The sequence below is a fragment of the Conger conger genome, chromosome 7 (genome assembly GCF_963514075.1).
Source record: "Conger conger chromosome 7, fConCon1.1, whole genome shotgun sequence".
In the NCBI taxonomy this organism is placed as follows: Eukaryota; Metazoa; Chordata; class Actinopteri; order Anguilliformes; family Congridae; genus Conger; species Conger conger.
This window is the reverse complement of record NC_083766.1, coordinates 57,846,142-57,867,373: the sequence shown is the minus strand read 5'-3', so window position 1 is coordinate 57,867,373 and position 21,232 is coordinate 57,846,142. Positions and strand designations below refer to the sequence as shown.

Sequence of the window (21,232 nt, the reverse complement as noted above, 5' to 3'; positions counted from 1 at the left end):
TCTTATTAAAGACGAAATAGATGGAAGTTAGGATAAGTAAGTCAGAAGCCAAAAGTATTATATGGGAAAGAGCGAATCAAATGTGGCAAGAAAAAATGGGAGGGAGAATTGTTTCAAATTCAAAGAAGTATCAAAACAAAACAGATGTTTAATGGTAATAGAAGAGAGGAAGTGTCATTGACTAGATTAAGGCTGGGACATTGTGGACCAAACAAAACACTAAAAATAGTAGCAAAACACCCTACAGGTTTGTGTGAACAAGAGGAGTCGGTAGAACATGTAATTATAGTGTGTAGGAGGTATGAAACACACAGAGATGTGATGAGGGCTAAATCGATGGAAAAAGGAATGCAAGTATTAAAAGTATTATTGGGTATGGATGAAGTGGAAAATACTCCAGAGCAGAAGGTGGCGGTAATGCACCATGAAGTTGTATGCAAACCACCGTAAAAACAACAAAAAGAAGAAGAAGAAGAAGTTTACTCAGGTTCACGTGGTGTATCAAATAAGCATGGCGGCTGGATTCAAGTGAGTGAACTGGATGCAAAAATGAAACCAATTACTCTTAACCATTCTCTGTGGGTTTTGTAGCGAGTGGATAAACCAAATTATAAACAATTGTCAGGGGTTTCGCCTATCTTAAAATGCAGATTACTCATGCACTTGCAAGCACCGATATCAATTGAGAGCTAGCTAGCTGGCTAACGTTGCCCCACAATTACCATTCAAACATTTAGCTAGCTGGCTAACGTTAGCTAAACTGAAAGCCAAATACATGATTATTGTATAGCTGTGTACATACATAATCAACAGTGTGTTTTTCTATCCAGAACTGCCGAGCCATTGGAATACCACAGGAGTTTTCTGGTAAATGAATGTTTTTTTTCTTCACTGTTATTCTTTGCTAGTAAGTTATCTTGATAACTTATTTGCAACATTGGCAGGTAACTGTATTATTTTGTACCATAATGGCTAACTAAATAACGCAGTTAAACCTGCGATGTTTTTAATTCAAATATCGTTTGAACAGGTATTATATTTAGCATTTCTCTCATTAGAAAGAAAACTGCCGACCAGATGGACGAGAACTGGGTGAATTCAGAATCACAACACTCAATATAGGTGAGAACCGAGAAGCTGTGTTTTTACTTAAGGTCTACAGAAAACGTCTGATTCTTTGCAAAGCTCTCCGCGTCATTAGATGGGTTTGCTTGGTCAAGTACTTTCTTAAAAACAAAATAACGAATTTATTGATTCACAAACTAGCGTACATATCGATGAGTAGTTGTTGTATGGCCTACGTGTCACATTGTAAATTAATGTTGGGGCATATTCTCATCTAAAGGTTCCATATCGACTGCACACGGCTCTGCCTTGGTGAAGATCGGAAACACTACTGTCATCTGTGGTATCAAAGGGGTAGCGTATACCTACTGACTTTAATGTCCCGAAAAGAACGGTGGGCATCAATATAAACTTGCCTAGAGTGAGATTTACTTGGGGTATTAACACATGTTTTATGTCTTCTTCATAGGAACTAGCGTCTCCGCCAAACGACGCACCGAATAACGGTTATATAGGTACGTGCTTAAACTGTTTAACATAAGTGATTCACGTCTGTGTCATCGCTGACGAGACCGTTACTCTGACCGTTCTTTTCAGTACCAAATGTGGACCTGCCGCCTTTGTGTTCCTCCAAGTTCCGACCGGGCGCCCCAGGGGAGCAGGCGCAAGCTGCAAGCCAGTTCATGGCTGACATCATCGAGAGGTATCCCTCATTTCCCACGCCTTTGCGTGTTTGTTTGAATTAAACAGTAGCGATGCTCTGCTGACAAGACTGTCACGACATTGCCGTTCTGTTCCGATGGTAATATACCCAGACCTGTCAAGGAGACTGACAAGGACACGTTTTGGTTTGATGTGTTCTTATTCAATGGGTTATTCGTGGTAAATGTGACAACTTTTAATGCGTCTACTTCTATTACAGCTCTGAGATTATACTGAAAGAAGACCTATGTATTGAAAAGGGAAAGGTAAGAGTAGTGCTCTTGGAAAAGTAAAAAAAGTTTTAATTAAAATTTACAACAAAGTACAAACTGTGTATGATAATCATTCTTTGTACGCAGACATATTCTTGACCAGTTTGCTGATAATTCACTGTGTTTCATGCTAGCTCTGCTGGGTATTGTATTGTGACATGATGTGTCTGGACTACGACGGGAATCTTCTGGACGCCTGCGTTATCGCACTGCTGGCAGCCCTGAAGAACGGTGAGGATCGCCAAATCGTCTGAATGGGACATGTTGTTTGTTACATTTCCTGGGCAAACAAATAAATGATGTGTCCCATTTCCTCACAGTGCAGCTTCCGGAAGTTTCCATTAACAAAGACACAGACCTGGCAGAAGTCAACACGGACAAGAAAAGGCGCCTGAACATCGCCAAACATCCGACTGCCTCGTCGTTTGTAGTCTTTGACGAGTGAGTTGTAGTTCCGACCGTATTGTGGAGTTGTGTAGAGCTAACGGCAGGAAACAATCAGTTCTGATTGCTGGTACATGGGAATGTCTCAATTTTAAGACCTGTTGGAAGTTCCTCAACCATTAATACACCCGTCTTATAGAGAGCCAAACACAACATAAGGTTATAAAAAAACGGCCTTCAGAATAGGTCACATTATCCACAGCTTGTATATGTGAAATGTTTTGATTTGAGGAAGGTATAGTAATCACATCCTGTGAGCTTGAGGAAGGTATAGTAATCACATCCTGTGAGCTCCAGGTTGTTACAATTGGATAAATTAATTGGGATATAACCCAGTGTTCCCTGTATTTCACTCCATTGTAACTAACACTGTTTTGGATGTATGTAGCTCCACTGCAAACAGACCTCAAATACTTTACATTACATTAATGGCATTTGGCGGACGCTCTTATACAGAGCGACGTACAGTTGATTAGACTAATCAGGACACAATCCTCCCCTGGAGCAATGGTTAAGGGCCTTGCTCACGGGCCCAAGGGCTGAGCAGATCTTATTGTGGCTACACCGGGATTCGAACCACCGACCGTGCGGGTCCCAGTCATGTGCCTTAACCATTACGCTACTTTTATACACTTTACGGAACTCGTCTGGTGTATCGGAACCCATTAAATACTCTCCAAACATGCAAACCATGCCTTCTAGTCGGTTGGCCCAGTAGCACGAGGCAAGATCAATCGAGAACAGAAAAATATTTGAAACCAAAACAATCCGGTCTGATCGTAAATAATGCTGCTCGCCCCACATGTAACTCCACATGTAGCTCCGTTTTAAGTCGTGTTCCTTCCCACGCAGCTCCATAGTTATCGTTGACCCTACCGCTGAAGAGGAGACCCTGTCCACAGCCATGATGACGGTGGTGACGGACGAGGAAGACCGGCTCTGTATGCTTCACAAACCAGGTGTGGGTCCCACCCGTCGTCCTCAGGCACAGCTGTGTATCACACGGTGTTTCCGTAGCGGGGTTAGCTCGGCTAGTTCGCTAGTAAGCACGGTGAAGCGAAGGCTCGTAAGCAGGTTACCGTGACAACGCTGATGACGTAACCCTCAAGTTCAAAAAGAACGTCGTTGAGGTGAGTTTCGTAACAAATATTTGTTGAACGCGTTCGTTCAACAAATATTTGGACGAGCGAGAAGCAGGGGTTCAAATCTCGCCTCGGACTCGGGCAATATCTCACCCGTTACATTTAAGCACACGTTCTTAGTAAAGGTGTTGGAATCAGACCTGGGTCAAATACATAATTGTTTTGGATTCGGATACCGTTCTATGCTTTAATGAGCTTGTCAGGTGTATTGGAACCGATGAAATTCTCTTAAGTTCAAACTCCGCCATCTGGTCCTCTCATTGCACCAGGCAAGTTCAATCGAGCACTGAAAAGTATTTGATCCAGGTCTGGTTGGAATTAAATTTCACCCGCAACCCTTATTTTAATATAAATCACAAGACAAAACTATAAAAAAATACTCGCATACCATAGTTTTTTTTCTGGAATTTCAGAAGTTAACTACAGTGTTGCAGTCCTCATTTAAAGATAAACACTTCACTGACTATTTCTTTCCCTCTTAATTGTATGCAATGCATCTGTGGTGTGGTCGTCGGTGTGACAGAAGCGTTCTCTCTCCGTTCTCTCAGGTGGAACGTCGCTGTCGGGCGAGAAGCTCCAGGACTGCATCAGCCGAGCGGTGACGAGGAACCGCGAGATCAGCAAACTGATAAACACGGTCATACAGAGCGTCAAAACTCACAAGTGAGGGACCATACACACAAACCACCACGTTTCCCAGGGTTTTTTTTTTTTCTCTAAAAGTTGTATTTTTCAATGTCAATATATATTTTCTTTTATCACAATAAAACTGCTGACAAAGAACATTTACAAAAAAAAATAAAAGAAAAAAAAATCAGCATCTGTGGCCAGTAGGTTTTTTCCTCCCACACCTGATTTCATATGAATGTACAGTACACAGATCCCTGTTGAGTACGACATCGTTTAAAAACGTGCTGGATAAAACAAACTTCTCCCGTTGGTTGACACCGGTAGCTAAAATGGCTGCCGTCGCCGGGCGCGTTTCCAAGGCCCTTAAACAGTTCTCGCTCTGTAGATTCATGGAGGCAGACGGTAGAGCACAGTTTTCCTCAAAGGAAACTCACGGTTTAAGGGACCCTTTGTTGGCCAAAATCCTGAACACATTCATACGGACTCAGCCAATTCATATGCAGTCCTGATTCTAAAAGCCTAGTTTTCGACACCGTAATACTGGGACATCAATCCAGAAGGCCTGTATATCTCTGTAGGCATGCCATAGCGTCAGTACGCGTGATGGTCCTGGAGCGCGAGAGATGTTTCTGGGTTCCGTTAAAACTTTGACTGTTTATAGTTTGGTCTGAAAGGTGGAACCCTGGGTACCTCCGGTCCATGGTCACCTGCGCCCACATAGCCAAAAAACTATGCAAAATGGGTAGTAACAGTAACAGTTATGAGGGCAAAAACGAAAACTACACTCCTCTGGGGCTCCAGGACCAGGTTTGCATGATTCTGCCTCAGAGAATACGAGCCTCGTTTGGACCTTGCCCTCGTCATCATCTTTCACCTTACTTTTTTAACGTAATCTTATAAAAAAAAAAAAAAAAAAAAAAAAAAAAAAAGTCTTCTGAGCTCTGGAGGTGGCGTAGTGAATGCAGACAGCAGAGTTCAGTCTGTTTTTAACCCAGCGACAGGGGGGCGAGAGGAGGGGGTCCGTCTGAACCGCTCGGTCCGTCTGCAGGCCGGTCCCGTCCCGTCAGGATTTGGGCAGGGGCTGCGGGGTGCTCCGTTTCCTCTTACTTCTTGGCGGGTTGGCGGTATGTTGCCGCGGCGCCCCCTGGCCCACTGCTCCCGCTATAGCCATTTGCTGCTGCATTTGGTGCTGCAAGAATTGCAACTGGAGAGAGGTGGGGGGGGGAGCAGGGGGGTCAGAGGTCAGAGGTCAGAGAGTGAGCCTCCGCACACCGCTGCGTCCCAAGGTCGAACCGAGCAGCCACACCGCGAACAGGAAGGGTTGAGCGGTAATGCCCCGGGGGTTAGCACAAGCAGGGGGATGCACTGCTATCTGGGTTAGGGGGGCGGAGTAGGATTTAGGGTAGGGTAAGGGGGTTAGGAGTGTGTTTTATGGTTGGGTTGGGGTTAAAGATTGGAGTAGCGTTCGGGGTAGGATCACCGTTTTGGGGTAAGAGTAGGTTTTAGGGTATGGTTAAGTGTTGGATTTGGGGTGGGGTTAGGAGAATGCTTAAGGTGTGGGTTAAAGGTTGGAGTAGGTTTAGGGGTTATAGTGGGGTTTGGGGTAGGGGTATGTTTAGGTGTTGGACTAGGATCTAGGGTTTGGGGTAGGGTTAAGTATTGGTCTAGGGGTTGGGTTTGGGGTAGGGTTAAGTGTTGGTCTAGGGGTTGGAGTTGGGTTTGGGGTAGGGTTAAGTGTAGGGTTAGAGTTAAAGATGGGAGTTGGGTTTGGGGTAGGATTAGGGTTAAGGGCGGGGATAGGGATAGAGGATGAAAGCAGAGGGTGCTTTGCTGGTGGTTTGCAACAGGTTGGCAGGAATGCTTGGAGAGATGAGCAGACGGTTTACACACACGGTTCAGACATAAGCAGACAGTCAAGCAGCGCCAGTGGCACAGAAATCTGCAAACGGCATTAATCTGCTTTATTTTATTTTTATTTCTCTTCGCTACTTTACGACGTTATGCTGCGCTAATGCTTTTTCCACACACATGCTTCGAGTTTTAAGAGGGGAGAGGGGGGTGCAGAGATTTCAGTAAGTCAGCAACTTCCGCTCGATGCTTAGCCAGTCAGGGCTACATACGGGTTAGCGTTCAAAACGGGGGGAGATTACAGCTTAAGAAAAGGGGTTTGGGGGGAAAAGATGGACAATAAACAAACACAAAATTTGACAGAAATGACACCATGCATGGGCAAATATCAGCATGAAGCGATGAAATAAAACTTTTCAATGAGCGTTTGGCGTTGGTGACTATCAAAGCCGAGTCTGCCGTTATCGCACTGAGGAACTGGGTTTATTCCTGGGATCGCATGCACCAGGCCAGAAGGGATTAGTCTTCCAAAATGGATGTGCCACAAGCACTACTTGAAAGCGGATTTGGAAAAATAAGAACAGTCATAAAAAAATATATAAAATAAAAAGATGGAATGGGTATTGTGGTCAGCAAGAAAATTCCGTGCTCCCCTTGGACATAAAATTCCTTCACGATTCTTCGCCCGAGAGCGCTTCAGCTTCCAAACACATATCCATACGCATGTGTTAAAAGAATAATGAAGAAACCATGGCAACAACGAAATAGAAATGGGGTGAAGCAACAGAAAAACCCCAGAACTGAAATCAGAGGAACAAATTTTGACACCCAAATGATTTAAGACTGCTGAATAGTTTTTCCTAAAAGATTTTTAAAGGGTATTTTGAAGTTTGTGGAGCGCAGAATTTGTGCCAGCAGGTGAGAGCATACTGAAGTTGCTGCATTACTTGTATCTGAGGCTGGTGCGGCTGGTGCTGTAAGGCTTGGGAGAGGTGGAGCCTGGAGGGTGGAAGACTGGGCCCAGACCTGTCCGGGCCACAGCCCAGCTGCGATAACACTACGAGGGGGGAGAGGGGACGAGGGAGGGGGGGTGTCATGGAGGAGGAGTCACAGGGAGAGCACATGGAGGACAGGGTGAAGGAGGAGGAGGAGGAGGAGGTCACAGTAAAATGGAGGAGGGAAAAACAGAAGAACGGAAACAGAAGGATAGTGAAGCAGAACAAAAGAGGGGGAGGGTGGAGGTCAGAGGTCACCTATTAGATTGAAACTACAAACACACACAAAAAAAACTACAAATCTACAGTTACATCGGCTGAATTAGTAGGAAAAGCTACGAGACTACGAGTGGGGGGGGGGGGAGGGGGGGTTAGAGATGGCACATCTAATTAGCATGATCTACGTGATTAGTGTCTGTTAATGCCTCAGTGGAGCCAAATTGTGAAAATGTTCTGAATGTTAATTGAGTGGGGGATTTTTTATTTATTTTTATTTATTTTTTTTAAGGAAAGAAGTATACAGGGCTTTCATGGTCCCAAGCTGTCTCTGTCTAAGAGCAACTGTTTGGGGTCAAAGGGAAAGAGGGTGGGGGTCACACCCAAAGGTCATGGTGTTCTCGGCTCATTTTCATAGGTCACATTCTAGAGCCCTCCTGTTCGTGTTTTTGACAAGTTGTGCTCTAGAGTGGTCACATTCTAGAGAGGTTGTGTTCTAGAGTGGTCACATTCTACAGAGGTTGCGTTCCAGAGCGGTCGCATTCCAGAGTGGCCGTGTTCTAGAGCGGTGGTGAATCCGTACCTGCGGCCTGAGGAGACATGAACCCTCCCAGGTTTATTACCGCGGTCTGCTGGCTCCCCAGGGCCTGGTCAGGCCCACCCATGCTCTGGTCCACCTGCAGGGGTGAGGAGGGGGAACCTGAGTCTCCGTGGCCTCGTCTCCATACACCACAACCTTGACTCTCACATTCATAACGTCTCTACAGCAAGATTCACTGGCCCTGATCCTGGAGCAGGGTTGTGCTAGTTTTGGCTTTTATGGAGCACTTTAACTGTGTAATGGAGTGCTTTAACTGAATATTTAACTCACCTCACACGGTTTCTTGGGGCTGAACTGCTTACTGAACTCCAAACAAGTGACCAACAAGGAACATGCGTGAGCTCATGAATACAGTGAACAGCCTGAATGTCTTTGTTTGTTCTGGGAAGCCCGGCTCAGATCAAAGATCTGAGACACAAACAAGCCGCAACTGATGACTCTTTGCAACGTTCTAAAACTTGCCACCTGCGATTAGTTGCTGCAAACATTCTGAAATGGTTTCATCGTGTCGCAAATCTTTCGTCTGAACTAGGCTTGAAGTACGAGTCCCCGATCCTTCCAACCAGGCTTCCCCCTGTCCTCTTTACATCCAAAATACCATCACTGCCATCTACGATACCGAGGGAAGATGTGGGAAGCGAGACCAGGATAAACAGACTCAACCCCATCGGGCTCTGGAGGACCGGGACTCTTGCTCTGTGGTATCAGTGCGTGTGCGTGCTGGTTTTCACGCGTGCTCACCGCCTCCCCCTGCTGCTGGGGACTGGAAGTGGCTGACTGGCTGCTCTGCTGCTGCGGGGAGAACTGGGACAGCTGGGAGTTAAAGATGAGCGGCCCCGAGGGGAGCTGAGGAGGAGGAGGAGGAGGAAGAGTCAGAGAGGCAAGCGAAGAGGCCACGCCCCATACGCATGCTGACATCACATCGCTCCACAGGACGAGGTCTTACCTGGACGAGGTTCAAAGGTCGCAGTCCTGAGGAGTTATTCAGACCGAAGGGACTCCCTGCTTCAAGAGAAGAACAAACACTCTTATTTCACTCTTATTCTTCAACAGACATGTTCAGTCACCCTACACTTCGTGGCCAGGTCTGCTGACCATGGTACTTTCTGGTGAAACCAAACCCCCAGCTTTTTTGTAATTTTTACATTTTTAAATGCATAAAGAAATTGGCCGTTGATGTTGAAGTGGGAGCAGCCACGTAGGGCGGCACATAATGGATCCCCTGGTGGGGGGTGTACCTGCTTGTGCCGTGGGCTGCATGGTGGGGAGGGTCCCCGACATCAGACCTCCCCCGGGCAGGATCCCGCTCAGGTTAATCCCCGAGGTCAAAGCACCAGGGCTGCAGCCCAGCATCGGGTTCGAGGCGCTCATCAGGCCCTGGGGACTGCTGTACAGACACAGAGATACACACACATGCACGCGCACACCACACACGCATGCACGCACGCACACACACCACACATACACGCACGCACGCACGCACGCACACACACACACACACAGGCACACACGCACGCACACAGGAACACAGGAACACAGGCACACACAGGTAAACACACACACACACACACAGACACAGGCACACACACACACACACACACACACACACACACACACACACACACACACACACACACACACACACACATAAACACAGGCACATACACACACACACACACAGATACACCCACACACACACAAGAACTGCTTAAGTATCCAATGTAAAGTTACGGAGATCGTAAGCTGCAAATCCTGCGCTGGAGCCATTTTTCAAAATGGCTGCCGACTGCATGGAACCCACAGCCCCATTACGGCTCTGGGTTAGACATTGCATTACCACTGCGGGGTTGGGGTTAGGGTTAGGGTTGGGGGTGTTATTTTGGGGGTACGGGGGTCTTACCAGACAGAGCCCACCACGTTGATGATGTTGAGCCCGGCGGGGTTGTTCATGACCTGGGAGGAGGAGGTCCCGGTGGTGATGGAGCTGGCCATGGTGGACAGGGGGATGGTCATGACCGGCAGCCCCTGGCTCAGGGCCATCTGCTGCTGGGCGAACGGGGCCAGCAGGGTGGGCTGGGACAGGGGCAGGGGGCCCAGCGGGTCCTGGGGCGTGGGGGTCCCCGTGGGGGTCCCCAGCTGCAGCTCCGGGGGGTGGGGCGTGGAGCACGGCGTGTTCGTGGGGGTGGGCGTGGACGGCTTGGGCGTCCCCGATCCTGAGAGAGAGAAAGAGAGAGGGAGGGAGGGAGGGAGAGAGGGAGGGAGAGGGAGAGGGAGAGGGAGGGAGGGAGGGAGAGAGAGAGGGGGAGGGAGGGAGGGAGGGAGAGAGAGAGGGGGAGGGAGGGAGGGAGAGAGAGAGGGGGAGGGAGGGAGGGAGAAAGAGAGGGAGGGAGAGAGGGAGGGAGAGGGAGGGAGAAAGAGAGGGAGGGAGAGAGAGAGAGGGAGGGAGAAAGAGAGAGAGAGAGAGAGAGAGAGAGAGGGAGGGAGCAAGGGGGAAATGTTTAGGGATGGCAAGCACATCAATGACGTCAAAAATCAAAACCTTTACCCGTAAAATGAACTCCTTATGATATCATACAGTGTCCGCCATTTCATACTTCTCAGCTCGCCAGTGGTTGGTCGGTTATACCCAAATCATCAAGTGCAACAACAAAATATCAAACATTTCGGTGTGCTGCATGACTATCCACACAGTTACGGTCCTCCCTGTAGAAAACGGTGAGGACCAGAGACACAACAGCCCTTCCTGTGAGAGAGAGGGCCTGACCAGGCGGTGTGGCTGTGGGCGGGGCCAGAGCCCCTCACTCACTCTGCGAGGAGCCAATGGGAGACAGCGCTGTGGGGGACAGGAGGCCGGCCTGGCTCAGCTCTATGGAGTGCTTCCTGGACAGCGATTGGCTCTTGGAGGGAGGCGGAGTCGGGCACTTCAGGTGCCCCCCTGAGGGCGGGGAGCTGAAGGGGTTACCTGTGCCACAGGTGAGGAGGGAGGAGGGGTTAGGAGTGAACTACGCTGGAGTCTCGCTCACAGGCTAACGCTACGCAGCAGGGCGAGGCCACACCTGGTCCCACAGCTCCTCAGAGGTTTCTGGAACCATCCTCTCAAGTTAAGTTTCCATCCGAATGACTCGCAGGGAATTTCCCAAAAGTTGGCAAAAGAAAAGTCTGATTCGCATTCCCACAAACCACTATAATGTGAATGTTCTGATAAGCACGCAACAAAGTAAGGAACGCAATCAAAAGACTGCAAGCCGTTCGCCGTTTTTTTCCCCCCCGGTGCTTTCACTCAGGTTTACAAATTCAAAAAATACGCAGAAAAACAGTTGGATGGAAACCCCACTTCCGAGTCTGGATATTCTCGGTGTGAAAGGTTTGGGTTCACTGTAGGTAGAACAGAAGCTAACTGCCTGCAGCACTTCAGCAACGGGGCCGGCTGCCCTTGTGTTCGGCCCGTAACCTTCACTGCACAACGTCAATACTTATTTTTAGCCATAGCGCTCGGGTGTTTTATGGAGCACAGCTGTGTCAGAAACACCACGTAGCCTTCAGTTCAGATATTTCAAATATCAGACGCGTTGGCTCCTTATTTATTCATGTTTATTCATTTTGTTCTTTGTGCTTTAAGCCACATGGGATTTGGCTTTCGGTATCAGACTTCATTCATATTTTATGTCTATATTAGCTACATTTTTATGTGCCTGTGTTATTCCCTGCTAACGCTCTAGGACAGATTAAATGCGTGCCTATACTCAGCCGGAATACAGAAGTACATTGTGATTGGCTGGTTTAGCTGAGGCGCTGCATAAGCGAGTCACTACGATTGGCTCGTTTACCCGCGGAGCTGCTGTAGAGAGAGTGTGATTGGCTGGTTTACCTGAGGCGCTGTTGCCGGGCACTGTTGGCAGTTTAATGGGAGGCGGTCTGTGTTTCACTCCCTTCCCCAGCACAGAGGACTGAACCAGTGGCGAGAAACCGTCAGTCTGCAAAACACACAAACAAACAAACAAACAAACAAACAAACAACCGTAAAACGGCTGCCGTCACCCTACCCCAACCACAGCCATTTAAACAGCAGTGGTTCTCAAACTTTGGGATACGGTCAGGGATGAGGTGGGCCACGAGATGACATTTCATTTACCTCAAACTTATCAGTGATAATTGCACCGATCAGATTAAACATAACACTCGCTACGTTCACTGAACTACTCATAGCAATGTTTTGATGCTTTCATGCAGGAAAGAAAAATACATATTTGATCATAAGTCACTATAGGTAGGTACAATAGGTCAGATGGGGTAAACAGTGTTGCGGTTTGTCGTCAGGCAGCCGGTCGGTCAGCCCTGGTTTTGGTGCGGGGTCCTCACCTCCAGCTCGCCCCTCCCGGGGGACACGTGCCCCCCCGTCGCCACGCTCCCAGAGTTGTGGGACATCTTCACGGGGCACTTCACATCGCGCTCATACACCTCCTTGTACTGGTTCAGGAACCTGTCACCCCCCAGAGAAACACTCAATTATCAACAGGAACCTGTCACCCCCCAGAGAAACACTCAATTATCAACAGGAACCTGTCACCCCCCAGAGAAACACTCAATTATCAACAGGAACCTGTCACCCCCCAGAGAAACACTCAATTATCAACAGGAACCTGTCACCCCCAAGAGAAACACTCTTATTATCAACGTGAAACACTCTGATTATCAACAGGAAACTGTCACCCCCCAGAGAAATACTCAATTATCAACAGGAAACTGTCACCCCCCAGAGAAACACTCTGATTATCAACAGGAACCTGTCACCCCCCAGAGAAATACTCAGATTACCAACAGGAAGCTGTCAGAGCCCCAGAGAAACACTCAGGTTATCAACAAGAACCTGTCAGCCCCCAGAGAAACACTGATAATTAATATATGTAATATAATATAATTATCATATAATATTTGGATAATGATCTTACCTGTCAGCGTCAATCTTTGAACCAATCAGAAAGCTAATGGAGGAAAGAAAAGAGAGGTCAAAGGTCACTGTGTATAAAAGCAATGCATCATACCAGGTTCATATAACTTATATGCATAAACATTACTTTTAACCGCTTATATACACCAGTAAATTTACCACAGATTATCAAAACTTCTAAATGTAGTATCCAGTTTCATTCTTAATTAAATACATTTTGGCAAGTGGCAATGTCCTCAACATTTCACCAGCATTAAAAATATTTTAAAAATATAAAGTGAATATTTCAGCCTCACGGCGGGGGGGTGAGATGCGGGTCTCCGGGGTCCTCCTCGGTTTTGGGGTCCTTGGCGCTGTGGATCTTGCCGTAGACCAGGGGGTCCCCCTTCGCCTGAAAGATGGACACCCTGGTCTTCTGCACCTGGCCCCCTACTTCACACTCAAACAGGACGTCATCCTTCATTTCCTGTACCGGGAGGAAGAGGGGAGGAGCAAAGAGTTCAGGTCATGGGTCACAAAACCCCCCCTAATAACACAAAAGAAAGTGTTGTTACTCCCACATCTGAAGTTAAGCACAAGAATACAAAATATGAACTATACACACAGACACACACACACACCTATTTTGTTTGCACAAACGCACACGCCTCATAGATGCTGCACTGAAGGCTTTCAGCTTACCCATAGCCACGTCTCTGAAATTCAGCATTGACCGCTCTGAATATCTGAGCGTCTCTCAGGAGTTAGGAAACCCCAGGGAATGCTGGGTAATGACCCACCTGAGCCGGCCAGCCCATGCACTGAGATTCCTCCAGCTTAACCGACTTCACCACCACGGCGTACTGCTCCACCTGAGAGAGAGAGAGAGAGAGAGAGAGGATCCATCTCCCACATCTACGCAGTCATGACGCTTTTATCCACAGTGACCTACAGTTGATTAGACTAAGCAGTGGCCAATCGCCCTTGGAGCAATGTGGGGTCAAGGCCAACAGCTGTACGGATCTTATTGCGGCTACACCGGGGATCGAACCACCGACCTTCCAGGTCCTAGTTAAGCACCTGAGCCACTCGGCTATTGATTATCCCAACCAGGCGTCTGTCTCAACCGAGCTATGGCACGTCTTTGCCAAGGAATCTCTAACCTGATACGAGGGTCAGAGGAAAGATCTAAAGCTCATCTTTAGTTTAGTCAATCTTGCCTGCACTGTGGAAAATGGCTGTTCAGAGGAAGTGTCGTTCTGTGCAGAGGTACACGGTCTTCAGCGCTGGGTGTGACTGTGCATTCGTGTCATACGAGGACCACTGCTTAAACACAGGGTCCCCAGCCCTAGTCCTGGAGAGGCACAGGGTCTGCTGGCTTATGTTGTTATTGCACATAATTGACCACTTAAAGCAGGTGAATACACAGTTACCCCACTCCCCACCCAACAGCTCTCCAGGGCCAGTGTTGGGGCCCACTGATGTAAGCGTGTTTAAACCTGAGCCTCACTGTGGGAGTATTTGGGACCGCCCGGGGGAGTATCTGTGCCCCTCAAACACCGACACAAGCTCTGGGCTCAGCAGGGCCAGGGGCACTGTCAGAAGTGGGTCAGAGAGGAGCGAGACTCTGGAACAAAGGGACCTTTTCAGCTACCTGTCCCAGCAGCCAGCGGGACAGGCCTAATGCTCCGGTCTGAACGACGCAGGGGGGAAAGTGGCCTATTTTAATGACACACGAGCCTCTATTCACCTGTCACAGGGGCGTAGGAGAAAGAGAAAAGGGCAAGAGAGAGGGGGGGGGGAAAGAGGGGAGAGGAGCGATAAAGGGAGAGAGCGCAGGGGTGAGCGTGAAAGGGGGGTTGGAGAGAGATGTAGAAGTGATAAGGGAACGAGACAACCAGAAAGAGAGGGATAAGATAGAGGGAGAGACAGAGGGAGGGAGAGATGGGGTGAGACTCACGTCCACTTGGGCCGGGGCGGTGAGCTGGCAGCTGCTCTGTCTCCACATGTCCACACACTGCTGCAGAAAAACGGGAGGCGGTCAGGCTGCGTGCGTGCGTGCGTGTGTGTGTGTGTGTGTGTGTGTGTGTCTGCATGAGTGTGTGTGTGTATGTCAGTGCGTGTCTGCGTGCGTGTGTGAGAAAGAGAGTGAGTGTGTTCGTGTGTCTGCGTGTTTCAGAGACTGTATTTGTGAGTGACCGTGTGTGTGAGTGACCGTGTGTGTGTGTGTGTGTGTGTGTGTGTGTGTGTGTGTGTGTGTGTGTCTGCGTATAAAGCCAGGACAGGCCGCTCCAGGAGGAAGCAGCACACGTACGCTGCCGGCCTTGGAGATCTTGAGGTCGATGGGGGGCGGGGGTCTCCTCTCCTTCCTCCTCTGCAGGTAGTCCAGCAGGCGCAGCTGAGGGGGCGTGGGGAAGTGGGCCAGCTCCTGCTGCCGGTTCAGAGCCGCCCGCGAGTGCCGCTTAAAACACCTGGGGGGCCACGGGGGGGGGGGGGGGGGGGGCACGACCATTTAACACCCAAATGATCAATACATCAATCAATCACGCTACCTGCCAAGTTCTGCTTGTATCTCACTGCACACACCAGCCAATCAAAACCAAGGCTTTCTGAAGGTACAGGCACAGTGCTTAGCCTGAAACATTATTGTTGTTGGAGACGTGTTCTACACACTGTCCTGTGAGGTCTAAGAGTGACGCTATCGTGTTTGCTCATTTCATGTTTAGCTTTGTACTGCAGTTCAACCATTAAGCATTTTGCAGGAATTGTATCATTATCCAGTCCCTTTCCCTGAGGAAACAAGCCAGAAGTTGCTTGGCTCCTAATCACACAGTGATTTTCTATCACACAGTTGTGGTACAAATCAATGAAACATTGTGCGTGCCATTTACACTTCTAAAATCATCTGAACTATATCAGGGGACTGAGCCACTTCTATCTGGAGACTGAACGTAACGTAACAGAAAATGTCAGACTCACCGTTTCATAGAGCGTGTGTTCATCTTCTGCTTGTTGTAGAGCAGGCGATTGGCAGTACAGGTCACAGAGAGGGAGGGCTCCAGGCACAGGGGCTCAGCAGTGGCCAAAATCAACTGGCTCTCCAGCTGCAGCTTGTCATCCTACGGGCACACGTTCAGGAAGTCGTGAGAGGAGGGGGGCTCATGGGAAACGTAGTCCAGCTCCTAGGAGTCGTGGACTACATTTAAACCAGAAGCTTGAGAAAACTGCACCGTGTCAGTCCGAGTTAGCGCTGAGGTACGAGATGAATCAAGTCAGGTGTCTCTCACCACTTCCAGCTCTTTCCATGCATCAGATCACATTTTATTCCAGCAAGGGCACTTTCATACCTGCCCAAACACGAGGGACCTCCAGTCAGACTTGGTTCTAAAAGTGAGTGACATTGCCTGAGGCATGCCTTTGCGAAGGCCTGTATGCCGTCTGCCTCTGACAACAGCACCTTTCAAACACTCTCTCACACACCAGCATTTTAAACACACCAAAGGTCATTCTGAACGCAGAATGTGACTAGACTGATCACCTGCCAAAGAGGCGGAGGAAACGGCGAGCATTGCTGGGCTGAATGGCCCGTCTCTCTTATGTTACGTTACGTTACGTTATGTTATGAAGAAGGGGGGAAAAACTATTCTTTTCAGAAATGTTTCCGCCTGATTGAGGCTGAGGCAGGCCTCCCGTACCTGAGTCCACTTGTGGTGGTCGCTGGTGAGGGCGTGGACATCGCAGATCAAGGTCTGGGGAGAACGGGAGAAAGGAGAAGGGCTCAAAGCGGATGTTTGCGCGCTGTGATCGTTGTGACTGCGTCGGATCAGAACCGGGCCGGGGGCGGTCACCTGCATGGTGGGTCTCAGCAGGACGTGCCGGCTCTGGTAGGAGGGCATCTTGGCGTTGGCGGACCGGCGGTAGTCCCGCACCTCTGCGATGACACAGCCGCAGTGGAAGATGTTCACCTGAGGGGGGGCGGGGCCACGGGACAGGTGAGATGAGTGACAGGTAATACTAATTAGTTCTACCTCCTAGTTGAAGAACTGCGCTAATTAGCAGGTGGTTGGAACAAAACACCGGGAAGCACTTTCACTTTCAAGAACCAGGGTCTTCCGCCTCGGAGTAGGACTATGATAAATAACAGCGTTGTGAAGAGAAATTCACACCCTGCTGCTGGCAGGCGTGTCGGTGTTAAATAATGACATCAGCATCTCCTGGTTTCAGGCAAACATATTCATATGAAAAATAAGAAACTGGCGGCGTCAGCAAGTGTGTAAACGCACGTACTGCACTGCAGTGTGAATACCCCCACATATAGAGCGCGTCAAACAAGAATAATACATTTATTAGACATATAAACGTAATACAGCAAGCTTTTGCTCTGTCATTGCTTTCAAAGCATTGCTTTCATCTCCTCTGTTGCGTTAGTCTGAACTGGTTGCATATTTTCAGTCGAAAGCAAAACCCAGCAAACCCACTGCCTCTCTGCGACATGACGTGAGCACTGAGGAGCCATGTCCTGGCGAAAGGAAGGTTCCGGTAAGTTCTGGAGCCCTGCCACACTCACCTGTGCCTTCTCCAGCAGGTCCACCAGGATAGGGGGAAGCTCCTCAGCATCCAGGTACTCCAGCAGCTCTGCCTCCTCGTAGGGCAGCCGAATGGTCTCCGAGTGAACGAGGGGATAAAGCATCCATTTTACTAAACATTGGAAAACACTCAGCCAGTGTTTCACAGGAACACGGCATTGTGGGTAATAACAGTTAGGAGTGAGCACTGTTCAGACCCCTTCAGAAATATCCAAGTATACTAATATAAAGGTATTGAGAAGGCATAAACCTCAAATGGAAAACTGGTGAAATCTGGGAAATAACACTGGCCAAACCAATTAGAATGCAGGAATTTTACTTCTGGGAAACCGCCCAGCCAGACCTGATCGCACTGCATTGTGGGAAATAACAAGTCAGAAGTGAGCATTGTTTAGACCCATTCTGAAAGCTAATATACAAGTATTCAGAAGCCACTGACAAAACTGCTTTGTGATAAACAAATAAAGCTCAAACAGGACGGTGATTGAACCACGGACACATGACATAGTCACGCTGGCCAAACCAATCAGATTGCAGGGATCCAAACTCACTAACTACAAAGAGCGGGGAATCTCAAACCAACCGGAACAAAAGTGTCTGCAAATGGATCTTTTTAAAAATTTAATTTAAATCATCAGTTTAGGCCTCGGAATCAAGGTATGTGGACTATCTAGCCCAATCAGTGGCTTCAATAGCGCGCTTCAGTGCTGAATCACACCGAAACCCAGCAGCCACTGCGGCCCTCCAGTGACTGAGTTTCAGACCTCCGCCGGAGCGGAGAGGGGGTCTCACCGGATCCGTTCTTGCCCCGCAGCATGAGCGAGTACCCCTCATTCCCCGGGTACAGGTTCACCACCAGGCACGAAACCGTCTCCTGGGAGACCAGCTTCTCCAGGAGGTTCACGTTTCTCCTCAGTTTCTAAAGAAATAAATAAACTTAAATAACCTTCAAAAGGTCAGACAGTTAAGCAATAAAAAGGAGCAGATGTGCAGGAAGCCTCACTTTTATCATTACTATTATTATTATGATTATTAACATAATGTAATGACAATGACAAGCAATGCTCACATTTTCCTACCACTAAAGTGTACCTACTGCTTAGTTTGTAAAACTCCCCAGTGTTTCTGCCTCCACTACATGTCCTGGCAAGCTATAACAATCAGTTATACACTCTCTGTGTGAGAATATTAGATCAGATGAAGGCAACACTGTTCCTGGATTGCCAGAGAACTGGTTTTTGCTCCTTCCAAACCTATAACTACATAACTGGTTTCATAAAAACAGGTCACCTCTGCGTCTTACCATTCAAAATATTCAGAATTATCGATCAAACTCTTTTGATCGAGCTCAGATGGAACAAAAACCCAGAGATATCGACTGGCACTACAGGACCAGGATAGCCTACCCCAGATTTAGATCATTCATATCCGGCTAGAATTCAACTGCTTACCTTTAATTCTGGTTCATTTTCACACTCCTCGATGTACAGCTCGTAAAGCTTCTGGCACAGAGACTTCCTACCGCCGGAAGAGCCTCTTCGCTTGGGCGGCCGCTGACGAGCACTTTCCACAACATACTGACCGAAAAACGGAAAATCCACAGAATTTACCGCCAAGGCTTAACAATCAATTACAAATGATGCGCAGTCAACTGCATGCATGACCGCTGTTCTAAAATAGATAACTTCAGAAGGCGAAAAGCCCCCTACCTCGGCCCGGTCCAAGGCTGCCTCCAAAATGTGTTGCTGCGAAGAATAATGAAACAAGTCATTTCTAAAACTGAAATCGTCAGGCTAAGTAACTTAAGCACACTATCGTGTGATGTTCTCCTTGACCGTCAGCACCTCCAGTCAAAGGAAAGTTTGAGTGCCATCGCCGTCTTACCATTGTGGTCTACCGCCGGGTGCCTCGCTGACAGGAGCAGATTCTGTCGTTACGCCGAGGCGTTCACCTCCATCAATGCCTGCAGACGTCAAGGAGACATCTTCAGTTACCGTGGATCGGTGCATACCGGTGTCCGTCACGATGGAACTAGCCTCGCACGATTCATGTCCCCCCCCCCCAAAGCAGACTTTCACCCGGCAGTACGTTAAATATAACCAGATTTCTGTAAAAATTGATTCAGCGGGAGATGCACTCGCAGAAGGGGGGAGGGGTGAGATTTCGTACAGTCGCCAGCTAACTCCGTCCTGGGGCAATGCAGCGGGGCCCGTGCATTACAGTGACATATCAAACATTAGCGAATTCGCAAGCTAGGTAATACTTGTGTCAACGATGTTTCTTTTATGTACAATACTCCAATCAAGTCGTGCATTCAGTATCGAATAAAGTTTAGAGCCAACTTAAAGTTCCAGCAAACTAAATATCAAATGGTATGCCATACTGACAACCTTGAAGAAATCTAGCTGGTTAACTTAATGGAAAAATCCCCCTATTGAAGCCATCGAGTTAGCTAATTTAGTTAGCCTAATTCAGCTTTCCATCTAGCTAAATGGTCCCTGTATACGCGAAGACTGCGGAGCTCGAAGTGACCGTGCTGGTTGCAACCCTGTTAGCTTGGTCGCTAGCACGGATAGCCTGATAAGTTTGTTAGCATTAGCTGGCCAGCAAACTGGCTTGCAAGCGCAAATTCATTGAGCTTTTGCAGAACAACAGTAAACGACTTGCCTTGCGTGGAGCAATAAAATGACTCGCATCATCGATGACTGTAAATCCAAGGGAAAGTGCATCAGTTTAGCAGGACTGTATTTCAGCGCCCAAGTGAATTTAACTCACAGCAGCCATTTTCTATCAGTGCAACAACAAAAAGTAAGCTTCCGCTATGCATTGTGGGCGGAACCCGAAGGGGTTCTACTGGAAACAGATAGCTACAGTTCTTTGCGTGTTCCAGAGCACGCACGTTTTACAGTAATGTGGGTTTACTACCCGACCAAGAGCGACCACTGCGACCACAAATGCTCCAGATATATCCATATTTAATCCCATTATTAATTAATTCATGCATTCTGTCATCGATTTATCTGTCAATCGACTGTGCAAATGGTTATCGAAAAAACCTCCCAATACTATTTCTTATTGATTTAATTCTCCTCAAAATACCTTATAATCAATTTTTCTTTATGTTAACTGATGTCAGCGATGGTACTGACTTGATTTTTATTTTTACATTCACATTTTACATTTTAGTCATTTGGCAGACGCTTTTAATCCAAAGCGATTTACAAGTGCATAGGTTCTTCCACAAGTCAAAGCATCACATCCATAACTAGGAAAATACACATGAAATGCTGTTCTAAACATACAGTCATCATAAGTGCAATTTTTTTTTTTTTTTTTGGGTTAGACAAGGAGGATAGGGATATCAGAAAGGGGGGCGGGGGAAAGGCAAAAAATAGTTAGAATATTGTCATTACAATACATTAAAAGATTGACTTGCAGTGAAGTCAGCACCTCCTATCCACTGTCCAGAATATTCACTAACACTTTTTTTTTAGCCAATATTCCATGCGCTTAATGTGATGAACACATTCATACACCCAGTGAGCACTTAATTAGGTATTTATTAGACTTATTTTATAGACGTATTGGTCTTCTTTCACCCTTGCACTCCCTACCCATTTTGATTCTCTAGGTCACAACTGCGAAAGAGAACAAGTTCTCAGTTGACCTAGTTAAATAAAGATGAGAGAAGAACATCGAGGAAACGTTCTGAAAACACATTGATCTGCCACACAAAGCATTCATCGCTGGGAAAACAAACGTCCGCTAGGGGGCATTGTGGGACCGAGTTAGGAAGCTGAAGTG

The 21,232-nt window shown here is 47.8% G+C and overlaps 2 protein-coding genes across 9 annotated transcripts; one reads left to right on the top strand and one right to left on the bottom strand.

Moving 5' to 3' along the window:
* The first annotated feature begins 418 nt into the window (after positions 1-418).
* exosc8 (exosome component 8) lies at positions 419-4,416 on the top strand. Its single transcript, XM_061247510.1, has 11 exons — positions 419-528; positions 831-867; positions 1,059-1,122; positions 1,346-1,419; positions 1,535-1,580; positions 1,663-1,768; positions 1,988-2,033; positions 2,174-2,270; positions 2,360-2,480; positions 3,336-3,442; positions 4,174-4,416. Exons 1-11 carry the CDS (start codon positions 425-427, stop codon positions 4,290-4,292), a joined length of 921 nt encoding a protein of 306 aa, XP_061103494.1. The 5' UTR covers positions 419-424; the 3' UTR covers positions 4,293-4,416.
* Positions 4,317-20,212, bottom strand: supt20 (SPT20 homolog, SAGA complex component). Of its 8 annotated transcripts, none has more exons than XM_061247490.1 (24): positions 20,096-20,212; positions 19,313-19,391; positions 19,138-19,173; positions 18,880-19,005; positions 18,221-18,347; positions 17,410-17,513; positions 16,691-16,807; positions 16,538-16,591; positions 15,822-15,961; positions 15,157-15,313; positions 14,803-14,862; positions 13,643-13,714; positions 13,160-13,329; positions 12,865-12,897; positions 12,275-12,395; positions 11,784-11,889; positions 10,722-10,877; positions 9,816-10,128; positions 9,154-9,302; positions 8,862-8,920; positions 8,657-8,761; positions 7,898-7,991; positions 7,051-7,160; positions 4,317-5,459 (listed from the first exon to the last, which is right to left on the bottom strand). In XM_061247490.1, the coding sequence occupies exons 2-24, from the start codon at positions 19,313-19,315 to the stop codon at positions 5,319-5,321; spliced, it is 2,553 nt and encodes an 850-aa protein (XP_061103474.1). In that variant the 5' UTR covers positions 19,316-19,391; positions 20,096-20,212; the 3' UTR covers positions 4,317-5,318. The 8 variants fall into 8 exon arrangements, 7 of the variants coding, with proteins under 7 accessions (XP_061103474.1, XP_061103476.1, XP_061103477.1 ...); XM_061247492.1 differs by having other exon boundaries at positions 8,862-8,917; XM_061247493.1 differs by having other exon boundaries at positions 9,154-9,299.
* Positions 20,213-21,232: the final 1,020 nt, after the last annotated feature.

Excerpts from the sequence above, each read along its gene's own strand:
- exosc8 (XM_061247510.1), top strand. The coding sequence starts at position 425 with ATGAAGTTGTATGCAAACCACCGTAAAAACAACAAAAAGAAGAAGAAG. Across the intron at positions 1,123-1,345 it reads AATCACAACACTCAATATAG|GTTCCATATCGACTGCACAC; the intron begins GTGAGAACCGAG and ends TCTCATCTAAAG. Across the intron at positions 1,769-1,987 it reads ATGGCTGACATCATCGAGAG|CTCTGAGATTATACTGAAAG; the intron begins GTATCCCTCATT and ends CTTCTATTACAG.
- supt20 (XM_061247490.1), bottom strand. Across the intron at positions 16,808-17,409 it reads ACCTGCTGGAGAAGGCACAG|GTGAACATCTTCCACTGCGG; the intron begins GTGAGTGTGGCA and ends GCCCCCCCTCAG. Across the intron at positions 12,396-12,864 it reads TCAAAGATTGACGCTGACAG|GTTCCTGAACCAGTACAAGG; the intron begins GTAAGATCATTA and ends GGGGGGTGACAG.